General features: G+C 44.9%; 1 protein-coding gene and 1 long non-coding RNA gene across 2 annotated transcripts in view; both read left to right on the top strand.

Moving 5' to 3' along the window:
• LOC145860400 (uncharacterized) overlaps nt 1–4414 on the top strand; it is a 29177-nt gene extending 24763 nt beyond the window's left edge. Inside the window, exon 3 of the long non-coding RNA XR_014380440.1 lies at nt 3882–4414. This is a non-coding gene — a long non-coding RNA (uncharacterized LOC145860400). The remainder of the gene's footprint in view (nt 1–3881) is intronic.
• Nucleotides 4415–4486: 72 nt separating this feature from the next.
• The window catches only part of LOC106570404 (polyamine-transporter SLC45A4), a 62640-nt gene continuing 51441 nt past the window's right edge, over nt 4487–15685 (top strand). Inside the window, exon 1 of the mRNA XM_014142697.3 lies at nt 4487–4719. Within this exon, the coding sequence (XP_013998172.3) occupies nt 4638–4719 (82 nt within the window). The 5' untranslated portion in view covers nt 4487–4637. The remainder of the gene's footprint in view (nt 4720–15685) is intronic.

Here is a 15685-nt window from a genome sequence, read left to right as displayed (position 1 = left end):
CTCCTTCTCAGGTCTCCTTCTCTGTATATAAATGAAAAGCACCAGAGAGAGAGACTGTTTTAATGTTAGTGTGGGCATTGGCTGGTGGATTCTCAGATGGCGCATGCATTAAACGAGCAGTTCCAAGACTCAATCATTCCTATGTAGCCTATAGACGTGACCCCTCATGTAGTCACGCCTCTCAGCCTCTCGTCAGCATGTCCTCTCTCTCTCTCTCTCTCTCTCTCTCTCTCTTTCTCTTTCTCTTTCTCTCAAAACTACTGACTGACAGGCAGTGTGAGCGCTAGGCCTAACCCAGAGAGCCTCTCCGGCACATTCAGATCCCCCAGTCAGCGTGCATTGAACCCCCATGACCCTCCAAGTGCTAACAGGTCTTGATTGACTGGTTCCGGAGCCACTATTCTGACCCCTTGTAACTGTCACTTATGGTATTTTTTGCTTGTTGATGGCTCTTATGGATGCTTAGCTAGTATAGTGTTAAAATGGTGGTTATTGATTAAAGCTTACAAAGGGATAAGTGGTGTAACCGGTCACAGAAGACCCAGTGTTTTGCCTGCATTACTTTGGCCTAAACCTAGGCCTAAACCTAGGCCTACATGACTATGTTGTATCAGAGGCCTTTGCTCAATCACTGCAAGCCACTGATTCTCTCACACAGACCAGTCTATCTCCTAGAATGCGTCCCAAATGGAACACTTGACCTGGGCCAATTGGTACTATATAGAGATTAGGGTACAATTTGGATCGCACACCTGGTCTCTTGGACATCTTTCATCAGGTAGAGAGAGCCACTGATCTCTCATGAGGAAATGGGCCCCATAGAGTGAGGATGGATAGCCTGGCCTGCAGTAGACCAGTGTTTCTTAACTCCAGTCCTCCAGTACCCCCAACAGGCCCACTCCTGTCCTCCACTACCCCCAACAGGCCCACTCCTGTCCTCCACTACCCCCAACAGGCCCACTCCTGTCCTCCAGTACCCCCAACAGGCCCACTCCTGTCCTCCAGTACCCCCAACAGGCCCACTCCTGTCCTCCAGTACCCCCAACAGGCCAACTCCAGTCCTCCAGTACCCCCAACAGGCCCACTCCAGTCCTCCAGTACCCCCAACAGACCAACTCCTGTCGTTCAGTATCCCCAACTCCAGTCCTCCAGTACCCCAACAGACCAACTCCAGTCCTCCAGTACCCCCAACAGACCAACTCCAGTCCTCCAGTACCCCCAACTCCAGTCCTCCAGTACCCCCAACAGACCAACTCCAGTCCTTCAGTATCCCCAACTCCAGTCCTCCAGTACCCCCAACAGACCAACTCCAGTCCTCCAGTACCCCCAACAGACCAACTCCAGTCGTTCAGTATCCCCAACTCCAGTCCTCCAGTACCCCAACAGACCAACTCCAGTCCTCCAGTACCCCAACAGACCAACTCCAGTCCTCCAGTACCCCAACAGACCAACTCCAGTCCTCCAGTACCCCAACAGACCAACTCCAGTCCTCCAGTACCCCCAACAGACCAACTCCAGTCCTCCAGTACCCCAACAGACCAACTCCAGTCCTCCAGTACCCCCAACAGACAAACTCCAGTCCTCCAGTACCCCCAACAGACCAACTCCAGTCCTCCAGTACCCCCAACAGACCAACTCCAGTCCTCCAGTACCCCCAACAGACCAACTCCAGTCCTCCAGTACCCCCAACAGGCCCACTCCAGTCCTCCAGTACCCCCAACAGACCAACTCCTGTCGTTCAGTATCCCCAACTCCAGTCCTCCAGTACCCCAACAGACCAACTCCAGTCCTCCAGTACCCCCAACAGACCAACTCCAGTCCTCCAGTACCCCCAACTCCAGTCCTCCAGTACCCCCAACAGACCAACTCCAGTCCTTCAGTATCCCCAACTCCAGTCCTCCAGTACCCCCAACAGACCAACTCCAGTCCTCCAGTACCCCCAACAGACCAACTCCAGTCGTTCAGTATCCCCAACTCCAGTCCTCCAGTACCCCAACAGACCAACTCCAGTCCTCCAGTACCCCAACAGACCAACTCCAGTCCTCCAGTACCCCAACAGACCAACTCCAGTCCTCCAGTACCCCAACAGACCAACTCCAGTCCTCCAGTACCCCCAACAGACCAACTCCAGTCCTCCAGTACCCCAACAGACCAACTCCAGTCCTCCAGTACCCCCAACAGACCAACTCCAGTCCTCCAGTACCCCCAACAGACCAACTCCAGTCCTCCAGTACCCCCAACAGACCAACTCCAGTCCTCCAGTACCCCCAACAACACATTTATGTTGTAGCCCTGGACAAAAACACCTGATTCAACTTGTCAAGAGTTTGATGATTAGTTGACAAGTTGAATGAGGTGAGTTTGTCTGGGGCCACAACAAAAATATGTATTGTTGGGGGTACTGGAGGACCAGAGTTTGAAAAACACTGCAGTAGAGGATGCCAGAGGGGGTATAAGGAGATGAGGATAGCATCCAGGGTAGCATGAGGAGGCCAAGGGAATCACTGTAGGGTTGAATAGCAAGGCTCACTTTTCACTTGTATAACAGTGGTACTGTAACCCCCAAGGCAGCTGTAACCCTATAACTGTAAAAATGTCCTGAAGTGTGTAATCAATGTTCTGAATGGTTCTGGGGAATGGATGACAATGTGATAAATTAGCTGATTGATTTGTCCTCTGGGGGAGCTTGTTTGAGGAGCATGGGAATGTTGGGTGTCAGAGTTGGTGCCTTACTGGATCGATTAGGCCTAGCTCCTGGCTGGTTCAGTGAGCTGAGTGAGACGGACTAATGTTTAGAATTGCGTTTTGAAGGGATTCCTTCTCATCATTCAGCAGAAAAAAGGAAGACTAAAGAATAACACATAAAAAAGACTAACACATCTCTCATTACCATACAGCATCGCGTTAATTGAAAGTTAATCAGAGTTCTTTCATTCTCTTTTGCCTCAGGAATCTCAATATCAGCTCTCATCAGCCCCCTCCCACCCAAACCCATGTGGTCCGTTTTCTGTCTTTCAATTACTTCTAGGAGTCTCACAGAAAGAGCTTTACCTGTAATAGTAGGCCTATTGTTTGTGTGGTATTATAAAGTTTCACGTGTCAAGTCTTTACAGGGTGTTGTAGTCCTGCCTCTGTAGCCTGCCGTTTCCCCTCTTAATCTCTCCAGGGGTCCCAGCCCCAATCCTCTGAGTCATGCTAATGCCTAGCTGTTTGTTCATAGCAGAGCAGCACACACACACACACACACACACACACACACACACACACACACACACACACACACACACACACACACCGAGGGGTTGTTTTTTTCAAGTTCCGTTTTATTTGTCACATGCACAAGTACAGTGAAATGCTAAACTTGCAAGCCCTACCCAACTGTGTAGTAATGGCCCCTCAGGTGCTTTACTCATGCCTTGACTTAGAGGATAAAGGAGCGGAATGCCCCCGGGAGGTGTGTGTGAAACGTGGGCCCTCTCCCTTTACATAGGCCTAATTTACCCTGTATGCACACGTCTCTGGCCTGGGGTTGAAGCATTCCTAAGAGCCAGATTGCTATGAAGCAGAAACTAGACCTATACATGGTCCATTTTCAAATCTTTTATTCACCTCAGAGTTTTGAAAAATATTGTGAATCTGTTTGCACCTTTTCCACAATCAGCCCAAGCTGACCCATATTCTTCTCTATTAGACTAGTGTGGTTCAGTTTTCCACTGACTTACTGGAAGTTTTAAAAATATTACTGTCCACACACTCTGGCGGCCACCATTTTAATAACTGTCTCTCTGTCCCCATCTCTCTCTCTCTCTCTCTCTCTCTCTCTCTCTCTCTCTCTCTCTCTCTCTGGCCTGGCTTCCCTCGGTGCACCCTGGGTACTGCAGAATGATCGGCCACTCGATGGGGATTCACCGAGGAGCTCTCACCTGTGTCGCCTCCTGCCCTCCGCCCCGCCGCCTGCCCTCCCTCTTCTGCACCTGCTCCACACACATCATGAAACTGGTATTAACTGAATGGCAATTGATATGGATTTTTACTGATTCCAGTAGACAGTGAAGCAACAAAAACACAAAAAGGGAGGAAAAGCCATATCTCATTTTCACACGTCCTTCTTTACACCAAATAAACCTGCCTGTGGGGTGCTGTTCTAGGCTGCGCTGCACAGGCCCACCCTGAAAACAACCCAGCCTCTCTGGAAAACACGAGGAATGTATTGTACGCTTTGAGAGATTCTTCTTCCTACCTGATTACCTCGTTTGAGGACATCGACGGCAGAGGGAGCTATACTTTGAGGACCAGCTCACACCAGGCGCCACCAAGCCACTGGTGTATGCATACAGATCCATTTTTAATATATTTTTTATATATATATTGTTTTTCTCTGGAGCCTGAAGCGCTGTGCGTTTGGCTGTGTGCATGCCGAAGAAGAAGAAAATGGCTCCCCAGAACTCTGAGGCGGATGCTATGCAAGTGCAGGGGGTGATGGTGGTCCCTGCTGCTAAGAAAACCACCACAGGTTCTGCCTGCCACAGGGGATAGAGGAGGAGGAGGAGGTGGAGGAGGTGTGGTGCTGGAGTCATGCCAGGAGGAGTCGGTGAGCGAGGGGTCTATAGACCGGATCCCCCTGCAGCCAGTGGGTGATGCACGGAGCCGTCATGTTCGGACGAGAGTTCTGCTACGCCATGGAAACGGCCTTGGTTACGCCTGTACTGCTGCAAATAGGTGAGAGAGATATGAGACGGCACTGTGCAGACGCATGAACATTATAAACACATGTAAACACATACACGCACACACACACACAGAATCCAGAATTATATGGACGACCCGCGTGACAGGTAGGTGAATTCCCATACTGTACACATGCTGTTGAAGCTGTAAAGACGGCGCATCCCAACCATCGTAAACACTGGATAACAATTCAATCATGTCGTCATCATTCCTGCTCCCTTCCTGTGTCCCTGTCACATCCACAGCCCTAATAACAGGCCTGCCTAGGAAAGAGAAGGCTGAGGTTTTGTCAGCCGGTTATTGTCATGCAAAAGGCTACCGGTCTTGCAGTAATTGACCGTTAATTAACATAAACACGTTTAGCATCTGATGCTCGCCTTTGGAACATCTACATTTTAAAAAAGTCTAATAAATCAATTGAATATAAACCATCACAATAAATCCATTATTTATTTTAGGCAGGTCTAAAGAAACATGACATGAAGAAAATGTATTTCAGATGAACAGAATATGATTTGGCCAACTGTATGTTATCTGGCTATGCTCCATACCATAGGCTGTACGTAGGCTTGTTCATTTAGCAGACAGGATATGCTTCTTAGTCCCATGACATTATTTTATAGTAACAAGAATATAATTGTACTTAGCTGAATAAAATAGAAAGGATAGTTTCCCATTGAGGAACGAGTACAAATATGAAGTGGTTATGTTGAGCATAAAAATGTTAATTTGAAACATGTCCTATATGCTAGATTCAGTTATTTGGCAACATTAGTTGTGAATGATACAAACCTTAGAATGTTTTAGAAATCAAAACATATATGGGCTGCATGATGCAGGCTGTAATGATTTGAGAAAGTTGCAAAGCTCGCACTCTGTTCCTTGTCTCAGTCTACACAGCTGTTCTCTCATCAAGTCATCATATTTTCACCCATCAGACTATTCTCTATTTAATCTTGTCTTTACTAATATGTCAAATTTGTTTCGATTTAGAATTGCCTATTATCAAATGGGCAGGAACATGGGCAGGAACATGGGCAGGGGAAAAAGACATGTCATCTGTTTTCACTCGAATAGCGAATGAAGGCTGCGTGCTTTCCCGCCGGTCCGTTTTAAATGATGCCTGGCAGGCTACTTCGGTTTTATAGCGGAGCTGTGCTTAATATGAGCAGCTGAGAAATACATTTAAGAACACTTATTTCGGTCTATGTATTGTGTAACGGCACAATCAATTTTAAATTCCGGGTATTTTTAGCCAGCAGCATACCACCCTGCATCCCACAGCTGGCATGCTTCTGAAGCTAAGCCGGGTTGGTCCTGGCCAGTCCCTGGATGGGAATCCAGATGCTGCTGGAAGTGGTGTTGGAGGGCCAGTAGGAGGCACTCTTTCCTCTGGTCTAAAACAATATCCCAATTCCCCAGGGCAGTGATTGGGGACATTGCCCTCTGTAGGGTGCTGTCTTTCGGATGGGATGTTAAATGGGTGTCCTGACTCTCTGTGGTCGCTAACGATCCAATGCCACTTATTGTAAGAGTAGGGGTGTTAACCCTGGTGTCCTGGCTAAATTCCCAATCTGGCCTCATACCATCACGGCCACCTATCATCCCCAGCTTACAGTTGGCTCATTCATCCCCCTCCTCTCCCCTGTAACTATTCCCCAGGTTGTTGCTGTAAATGAGAATGTGTTCTCAGTCAACTTACCTGGTAGTAAATAAAACATCTGGGTTTGGTCCCATAAGCCTATATGTATTCATTAGCTCTAATACTCATATGGGTGTTTTTAATTAATCATCCCCTTAGAATGCGCTGTCCATTTCGTTGTTAGGCTTTGAAACAGCATCCACAATGACCATGTTTACAGCCTGCTGTCTTCAAATTGATCACCACAGCGAGGTGTTTTAAATAGAAATCACTATACTGTTTTGATGTGATTTTTGATTGTATTTGCATTGCTGTCAGAGTGTTTAGAGGGACAATAGACCCCTGAGTACCAGGCCATCAGGACCTGATGGTCGTTAGCAAGTTAGGTACTACCAAAGCATGTCCAGAGTGCATAAAAGAACATTAGTGACTCACCGGTCACATGGCCATGACTCATGACTGCTGGTGTGGCGGTAATATGGTCACCACAACAGCCCTAGCTGAGGTCCTTTTACAGCTGATTAGACTTTCAGATTAGATGCTATCAGTGCTGTAAACAGTAAATCATACTGTTTGACTGGCCAAGGGGCATCGGTTTGGGCTGCAGTGTATAGACACTGGATGTGCGATTTAGCAGAGGATTAGATTAACCACGTGGGGGGATGCTGGTGGATGCAGTGATACACCAGTGATCTCCTTGACTAATGACAGTGAACTACAGCTGTAGATAAAAGATCTCCAAATGATAAATGCTTTTTCAGATCGAGTGAGGGGGAGGGGCTGTGTTTCCATTCGTCTAGCTGCTACATTATTTATGCCATTGAGTCTATACAGATAAAATAAATCATCTGTGATTGACACCACTCAGTTGATGAAACAGACCTACTTCTTGGGACCTAACCGTGTCGGTGTGTTAGTTGATGAAACAGACCTACTTCTTCAGACCTAACCGTGTCGGTGTGTTAGTTGATGAAACAGACCTACTTCTTCAGACCTAACCGTGTCGGTGTGTTAGTTGATGAAACAGACCTACTTCTTCAGACCTAACCGTGTCGGTGTGTTAGTTGATGAAACAGGCCTACTTCTTGGGACCTAACCGTGTCGGTGTGTTAGTTGATGAAACAGGCCTACTTCTTCAGACCTAACCGTGTCGGTGTGTTAGTTGATGAAACAGACCTACTTCTTGGGACCTAACCGTGTCGGTGTGTTAGTTGATGAAACAGACCTACTTCTTCAGACCTAACTGTGTCGGTGTGTTAGTTGATGAAACAGGCCTACTTCTTCAGACCTAACCGTGTCGGTGTGTTAGTTGATGAAACAGGCCTACTTCTTCAGACCTAACTGTGTCGGTGTGTTAGTTGATGAAACAGACCTACTCCTTCAGACCTAACCGTGTCGGTGTGTTAGTTGATGAAACAGACCTACTTCTTCAGACCTAACCGTGTCGGTGTGTTAGTTGATGAAACAGGCCTACTTCTTGGGACCTAACCGTGTCGGTGTGTTAGTTGATGAAACAGACCTACTTCTTGGGACCTAACCGTGTCGGTGTGTTAGTTGATGAAACAGACCTACTTCTTCAGACCTAACCGTGTCGGTGTGTTAGTTGATGAAACAGACCTACTTCTTGGGACCTAACCGTGTCGGTGTGTTAGTTGATGAAACAGACCTACTTCTTCAGACCTAACCGTGTCGGTGTGTTAGTTGATGAAACAGACCTACTTCTTGGGACCTAACCGTGTCGGTGTGTTAGTTGATGAAACAGGCCTACTTCTTCAGACCTAACCGTGTCGGTGTGTTAGTTGATGAAACAGGCCTACTTCTTCAGACCTAACCGTGTCGGTGTGTTAGTTGATGAAACAGACCTACTTCTTCAGACCTAACCGTGTCGGTGTGTTAGTTGATGAAACAAACCTACTTCTTGGGACCTAACCGTGTCGGTGTGTTAGTTGATGAAACAGACCTACTTCTTGGGACCTAACCGTGTCGGTGTGTTAGTTGATGAAACAGACCTACTTCTTCAGACCTAACCGTGTCGGTGTGTTAGTTGATGAAACAGGCCTACTTCTTCAGACCTAACCGTGTCGGTGTGTTAGTTGATGAAACAGGCCTACTTCTTCAGACCTAACCGTGTCGGTGTGTTAGTTGATGAAACAGGCCTACTTCTTCAGACCTAACCGTGTCGGTGTGTTAGTTGATGAAACAGACCTACTTCTTGGGACCTAACCGTGTCGGTGTGTTAGTTGATGAAACAGACCTACTTCTTCAGACCTAACCGTGTCGGTGTGTTAGTTGATGAAACAGGCCTACTTCTTCAGACCTAACCGTGTCGGTGTGTTAGTTGATGAAACAGACCTACTTCTTCAGACCTAACCGTGTCGGTGTGTTAGTTGATGAAACAGACCTACTTCTTCAGACCTAACCGTGTCGGTGTGTTAGTTGATGAAACAGACCTACTTCTTCAGACCTAACCGTGTCGGTGTGTTAGTTGATGAAACAGACCTACTTCTTCAGACCTAACCGTGTCGGTGTGTTAGTTGATGAAACAGACCTACTTCTTCAGACCTAACCGTGTCGGTGTGTTAGTTGATGAAACAGACCTACTTCTTCAGACCTAACCGTGTCGGTGTGTTAGTTGATGAAACAGACCTACTCCTTCAGACCTAACCGTGTCGGTGTGTTAGTTGATGAAACAGACCTACTCCTTCAGACCTAACCGTGTCGGTGTGTTAGTTGATGAAACAGACCTACTCCTTCAGACCTAACCGTGTCGGTGTGTTAGTTGATGAAACAGACCTACTCCTTCAGACCTAACCATGTCGGTGTGTTAGTTGTTGTGGTGTTTTTAAGTATCGTGCGTTCTACTTAATTTTTCAATTGCAAGCATGAAGTAAATTTAAAGGAAATCAAACCATGTTATTATCAAGTGTAAGAACATCAGGCAAGTGGGGAGAAGGCAGAGGCCCCCTCTGAGCCCCCTCTTACAGTAGGCCGAGCTGTATTCCATCATGGCTGATGTCAGTGTTGATGCCATTGATGCCAGTGTTTTGAAGGTGTAACTAGCTGGCTGTTCTGTCCTCTCCTCTAAGCTCGCTGTTACGTCTGCTTGGGGATTACAGCTCTCTGCAACACCACAATCCTTCCTGTCCGTAGCCTCAGAAAGACGTCCTACTTACCTCACGGGTGGGGTGTGAAGGAAGAGATGAAGAGATATATATATAAAGGGCGAGGTGGAAAGTGTGAGAGAGAGGACTCAGCATTCTCTGGCCAGAGCTCTGACTGGGCGCTAACCTTGTTTACAACTGTAACAAAGTCACATCTCCAGCAATCCTGGAGCCGTATGTGTTCCCTGGCAGCCACTCTCACGCTACATCTCAAATGGCACCCTATTTCCTATATAAGGCACTACCTTTTACCAGACCTCCTCACTCAGACAGACTGCGTTTCAATGATGGTGTGGAGAAGTAAAATATTTTTCTGGGTTACGTAAGTCGGCCATGGTACTGGAGCTGAGTCCAGTCCAGGGAAACACCCCTGTCTAAGTGAATTAGTGTTTGACTTGAGTAATGTCTGGTAGTGTTCATCATAGGGTGAGACGATGCCTTGTCGTCTGTCATTACGATCTGTTAAAATGTCCCTTCATTCTCTCTTGTAGAGTATGCAGTCAGACAATATCACACTGGTTGATGTGGGTTTTTTGGGGGGGGGTTGGCCACATGACAACCCAATATCCTACACTTGATTAAATTCAATAAATACCATTGTACATTATCAGGGTGCATCCCAAATGGCACCCTATTCCCTATATAGTGCCTAATATAGTACACTACTTTTGACCAGACCCCTATGTGTGCCATTTAAGATGCAGACTCAGTTACTCTACTCCATAGCAATATGCAGACACAGGCCCCTAGTTCAACTAGATGGGGCCCCCCAGGGAATAACCTAGGTACCTGACTACCCTGTCCCTTGCATTCTGACCATCAGTTTCCTCACATAGTTTTGAGAAACACAGAGGAGTTGTATTGTTGTTGATGTGGAGGTCAGGATGGCCTCCTGATGTAACTCCTGTGTAACTGCACCTCACCTGTTCAGCCATCAACAGGCAGGTCTCATAGGTGATGTTGACACGACCAACTGTAGTGAAGGGAAATGGGATGTTCCACTACGACGGTTCAAATACACTTATTCATATGTCAACAAACATCACTGTAGGATGGTGAGAGTCAGATTCAATTGAACTGATACAATTTAAGACACCTCAATTCCTTAGTGTCTGGTAGTTTTGATTGCTGTTCAGCATTCTAATAATGTCACTGTTTGATTGAGGTCTCGCCTTAGCACCTTTTTCTTTCACTGATGGTTTTACATCAACCTTAAAGTATGAGTCGCAACGTGTCAGAGTAAATGTAGAATTATTTCATTGATTACTGTAATAGATTTGGCTAAGTGCAACTGCTCTCACTGTTCAGTGCACTCTCTTAGCAGCAGCAGTTTCACACAGCTGTTTGGTAATGTGCTTCGCCGTTTACAGGATCTTTTTTCCCCGTCGGTTTTCTTGAAGATCATTCCGCGACCCACACGATGCAGCGCTGTGGTTCAGCAGCAGGTGATGCGCTGTCAGCCACTGACTTGTCATTCCCACTCGCGATCACTCACCACTGTCATCAAATGGACTCAAGCTAGCCACAAGTTCTGACTGAGCTCCATCGTCATGAAACGCAAATACAGCGATGAGTTTCTCTCTTGGTTTCATACAAACTTTGAGAAATAACAAGGAGCGCCCACAATGTGTTTTGTGCGGGAAGTGCTTAGTAATAAGTCTCTCAAAACTAACAAATTAATATAACGAAAGGTCCTGACCAAATCCCCAGCATGACAGTAAACCCAGGGAGTTCTTCCAGAACAATGCAGAATGCTTCAGGAAGCAGTGCTTCGACAGTGTAAAAGTCAGCTAACAAGGCATTGTTGTCATTTTATAACAGGTGATGATGAGCAGAAATAAGGGAGTACTATATCTCATAGTAGTAGATGTGAGTTTCTCTTTCAAACAATCCCCTGGCCTTGTACACAGCTAATAGCTAACGTTAGCCAAAGCAAGCTAGCTACTGATAGTGTAACAGTAAATACAGATGAAGATGAAAAATCATCAGGCCTACTGTGTATCTTACTGTATAAATTATTGTTCAAAACAAATCTAGATTGGAACTGTTGCTGTTAAAATACAAGTAATCATTTTTATTCTGAACTGGAATAAACTGATTGAAGCAAGATGCTTTTTGAGGCAAACACTCACACAGTTCTGGGTTGTTCATCTACAGCAGGAAGTGGTCTCCTGCCTGACTGAGAAAGCAGTAGATGTTCTGGTCCAGTTTGGCACCACGTACCTATGCGAGTCAGGGTTCTCAACTCTGACATACTTAAAAAACAAGTACAGAAACCGTCTCAATGCTGAGTATGACCTCAGTGTAACACTGTCAGAAACTGAGCCCAGAATAGACATGTTTGTTGAAAAATTCAACCTGTGTGATTTGATCAATCAGTTTATTCCAGTTCAGAATAAATTAATATTTATTGTATTTTAACAGCAACAGTTCCAACCTAGACTTGTTATTAACAATACTTTCTACAGTAAGATATACAGTAGGCCTGAATCTTTCATCTGTACTGTTGTACTATCAAAAACTCTGTGTGTGTGTGTTCTGTTATACATATGTGTGATGTGATCAATCAGTTTATTCCAGTTCAGAATGAAAATGATTTATTGTATTTTAACAGCAACAGTTCCAACCTAGACCGATATGTAAGAGTGTTTTTAATGGGAAAAAAGAACATGAATAGCTATTTATATGGGTATTTAATTGTTATTTGTTTTAGCCTATATAGCATTTGGTTTAGCCGTAAATGTAAGTGAGGACTTGGTGGACTGTATATTCTTTAGGTTAGGGTCTACTTTGTGTTCTCTGCCGTGTGCTGGTATGGGCACAGATGACAGACAGGTAGGATTCCAGTTGAGGTGTTTAATAATGCTGGAGATGCACAGAACAGCACCGCACAGTGTATGTAGTATGGATGGGCTAAGGCACTTAGTGGTCTGGCAAATATCAACAAGGACGCGCACTGGCCTTGGCTAACAATGAAAGCTAACTGGTGGGAAAACACAAGGATGACTGGAACTTTCTCTCACTTCACTTCTCTCCAGCTGATCTTCTACTCTAACCTGGTGATCGCCCAGAATGCTCCACTTCACCAGTGGGCAGAGCTACAGTTTTGATATGTTGTACTAACATTACTGATATGATTAACTACAAATACTTCACAGCCTTTTGTACAATAAGGGCAATGAAATGTACCAATATTTACGCATAGTTGCATATGTTCATAAGCTTGGGTCCCAGGAAAACACAGAACTTCTCATTTAGGTCCCAGGCTGAAAAAGTTTAAAAACCCTTGTTCTACATGGAAGCCAAAGGTTTCTACGTGGAACCAAAAGGGTTATCCCATGGGGACAGCCAAATAACCTTTTTGGAACCCTTTTTTCTACGAGTGTCATAACAGTGTCATGGATCTTTAAGTGTAATTTATGCTGAGTCAGGCTGTGTATGTTATGTCAATCTGGTCGGTCTAATCTGTCTGCCTGTCTTGTCTGTCTAGTCTGGACCAGAGGACCTTCCCTGTCAGGACCTTCATGCCAATTCAGAGACATTATGCACTCAGAGTAAGGGAGGGAGGAATGAAAGGGAGGGAAGAAGAGAGGGGGATAGTGATAACAAGAGGTAGGAAGAAAAATGTATGAAATGTATGCATTCACTACTGTAAGTCGCTCTGGATAAGAGAGTCTGCTACATGACTAAAATGTAAAAATGAAGAAGGGGAGAGGGAGGAGGGTAGGACGCACGCAAGGTTTATGGAACAAATCAACATGTTTTAAATGTATGCCCAGGCTGTTGATTCCCTCAGCACGCAAAGGTGTGTGGTTGTGTGTGTGGTGGGGGGCCCCTTTCCCACAGTCCCCCACCCTCTGTAGTCCCTAAACACAGGGAACTACCTCAGCAAAGAAGTCTGGGGGTGTTGGAATAATACTCTAACATTGTTGGGAATATAGTTTTTTTAGCTGTCTTCTAAAAGGTACAGAAATAAAAAGGAAAATGGCAGTTCCACTGCTTTGTAATGTTGGTAATACCGTTGATAAGTGTTTGTGGTCTGAGTCTCCTGTGAATGTTTGGCTGGCAACTCAACAGAGCTGCGGCTTTTCCCAACAGGAACCTACTCATGGCTCCTAAACGTGGGAACAGGACAATCACAGGAGAATAATAACCCTGTTTCGGGGCTTTTCACTCGTTTTTTTTTTTTTTACCACATTCATTGTTTATTATTTTCTTCACAGAATGTTAATGACCACAATGTGACATTTGTTTATATGAATAAGCCTAGCTCACAACATCTGAACCAGATAATATATGAGAACTACACAGTACATGAGAATACAGCTAGTATTACAGTCTACCTGAATAAGCCCTTGAGCTAATAACATTGTACCAGCACCAGACAATGTATGGAAATAGAAGTATTAACATTAGTCTATAAATTGAATCTACTTTATAATCTACATACATGGATACATACTCCGAGTGTACAAAACATTAAGAACACTGCTGTTTCCATGATATACTGACCAGGTGAAAGCTATGATCCCTTATTGACGTCACTTGTTAAATCCACTTCAATCAGTGTAGATGAAGGGGAGGTGACAGGTTAAATAAGTATTTTTAAGCCTTGAGACAATTGCAACCTGGGTTGTGTGTGTGTGCCATTCAGAGGGTGAATGAGCAAGACAAGATATTTAAGTGCCTTTGAACAGGGTATGGTAGTAGGTGCCAGGCGCACTGGTTTGTCAAAAACTGCAACGTTGCTGGGTTTTTCATGCTCAACAGTATCCCTTGTGTATCAAGAAATGTCCACCACCCAAAAGACATCCAGCCAACTTGACACAACTATGAGAATCATTGGAGTCAACATGGGCCAGCATCCCTGTGGAACGCTTTCGACACCTTGTAGAGTCCATGCCCTGACAAATTGAGGCTGTTCTGAGGATTATATGGGGTGCAACACAATATTAGAAAGGTGTTCCTAATTTTTGTACACTCAATGTGTATTAATAATACCAGTATACATGACATCCGTCCTCAATTTAATCTGGTCCTGTTATATAAAAGAATGGCTTAAGGTTGTGGATTTGCACTCTAATCTGCGTGAAGCCAGGCTTGCTTGACAGTATGTTGGGATGCTGAGTGTTGGTTTAGATGGATCAACATTATGTGACTTAAAGATGCACTATGCCGAAATGGCTCCGCAATTTCCTGGTTGCTAAAATGCTAATTGCCTCATTTCAGTTTGACAAAACAAGCAAGTATAGTGTAGATAATCATTATACCATCTAAACCACTGTGGCATATATATTATCCATAAGCAAAAGTATTGTGTTTTCAGCTGTTTGAAACTGGTGTACAAAACCGAAAGTAAAAGATGCAAAAATGAGAATGACAGATCTACAGTATAACACACATTTCTATGTGAATTTGGTTGGGTCGCCCAAAAAGTTACGCCTAGTTTCCTGAATCGGGTCACATATGTATGTCGCAAGTCATGACTTCACAGGAGAGCCGTTTGAAGGTTAAAAAAATGTTGGGCTCAAAATGCGATTTTTGGCAAAAATTTCTTCTCGAACATGTGAACTTTCATGTGCCTTAATAACAAACTTGTATGCCATCTGTAAATACGAAGAAAAAAAAAGTTAAATTACGAGCCTTGTTGGTTAAGCCACAGAAAAAGTCAGCAACCTTCCCACTACCCATGATTGGCTGAGATAATGAGTGGGCCGAGAGATGAGTTCGGCTTGGTCTGCTTTATAGAAGGCGTCTGTCTATTTGAGCTCGTTAGTCTGTGTTGGTTATCCTGTCGAACGCGGCTTTTTAAAAAATGTATTGTGTAGTGGAGCTGCAAAATTGTTGCTCTCTACTTTCTGGAGGATCAGTGGAATTAGAGTATGATAGCTAAAGAGATGGAGAAAACACCTGTCTGTGGATTATATCTTCAAAGGGCAACCGTGGTATGGCATTCCTGACAGGGAGACGCATCCATCATGCATGATGATAGTCTAGCGTTGACTAGCTACATTTTCAGATATTACACGTTTCTAATTATGACAAAGTGGTTTAATTTCAAGCTAAAGTGTACTGTTAGCTAGCTAACGTTAGCTGCCTGGCTCCCTAACTGATGTTATTATTCGTATCCCAGAGCCGTTTGCTTTTCTAGTTA

This window comes from Salmo salar, chromosome 14 (assembly GCF_965601325.2).
Source record: "Salmo salar chromosome 14, fSalSal1, whole genome shotgun sequence".
NCBI classification, from domain to species: Eukaryota; Metazoa; Chordata; class Actinopteri; order Salmoniformes; family Salmonidae; genus Salmo; species Salmo salar.
This window is presented reverse-complemented; position numbering and strand designations above follow the sequence as displayed.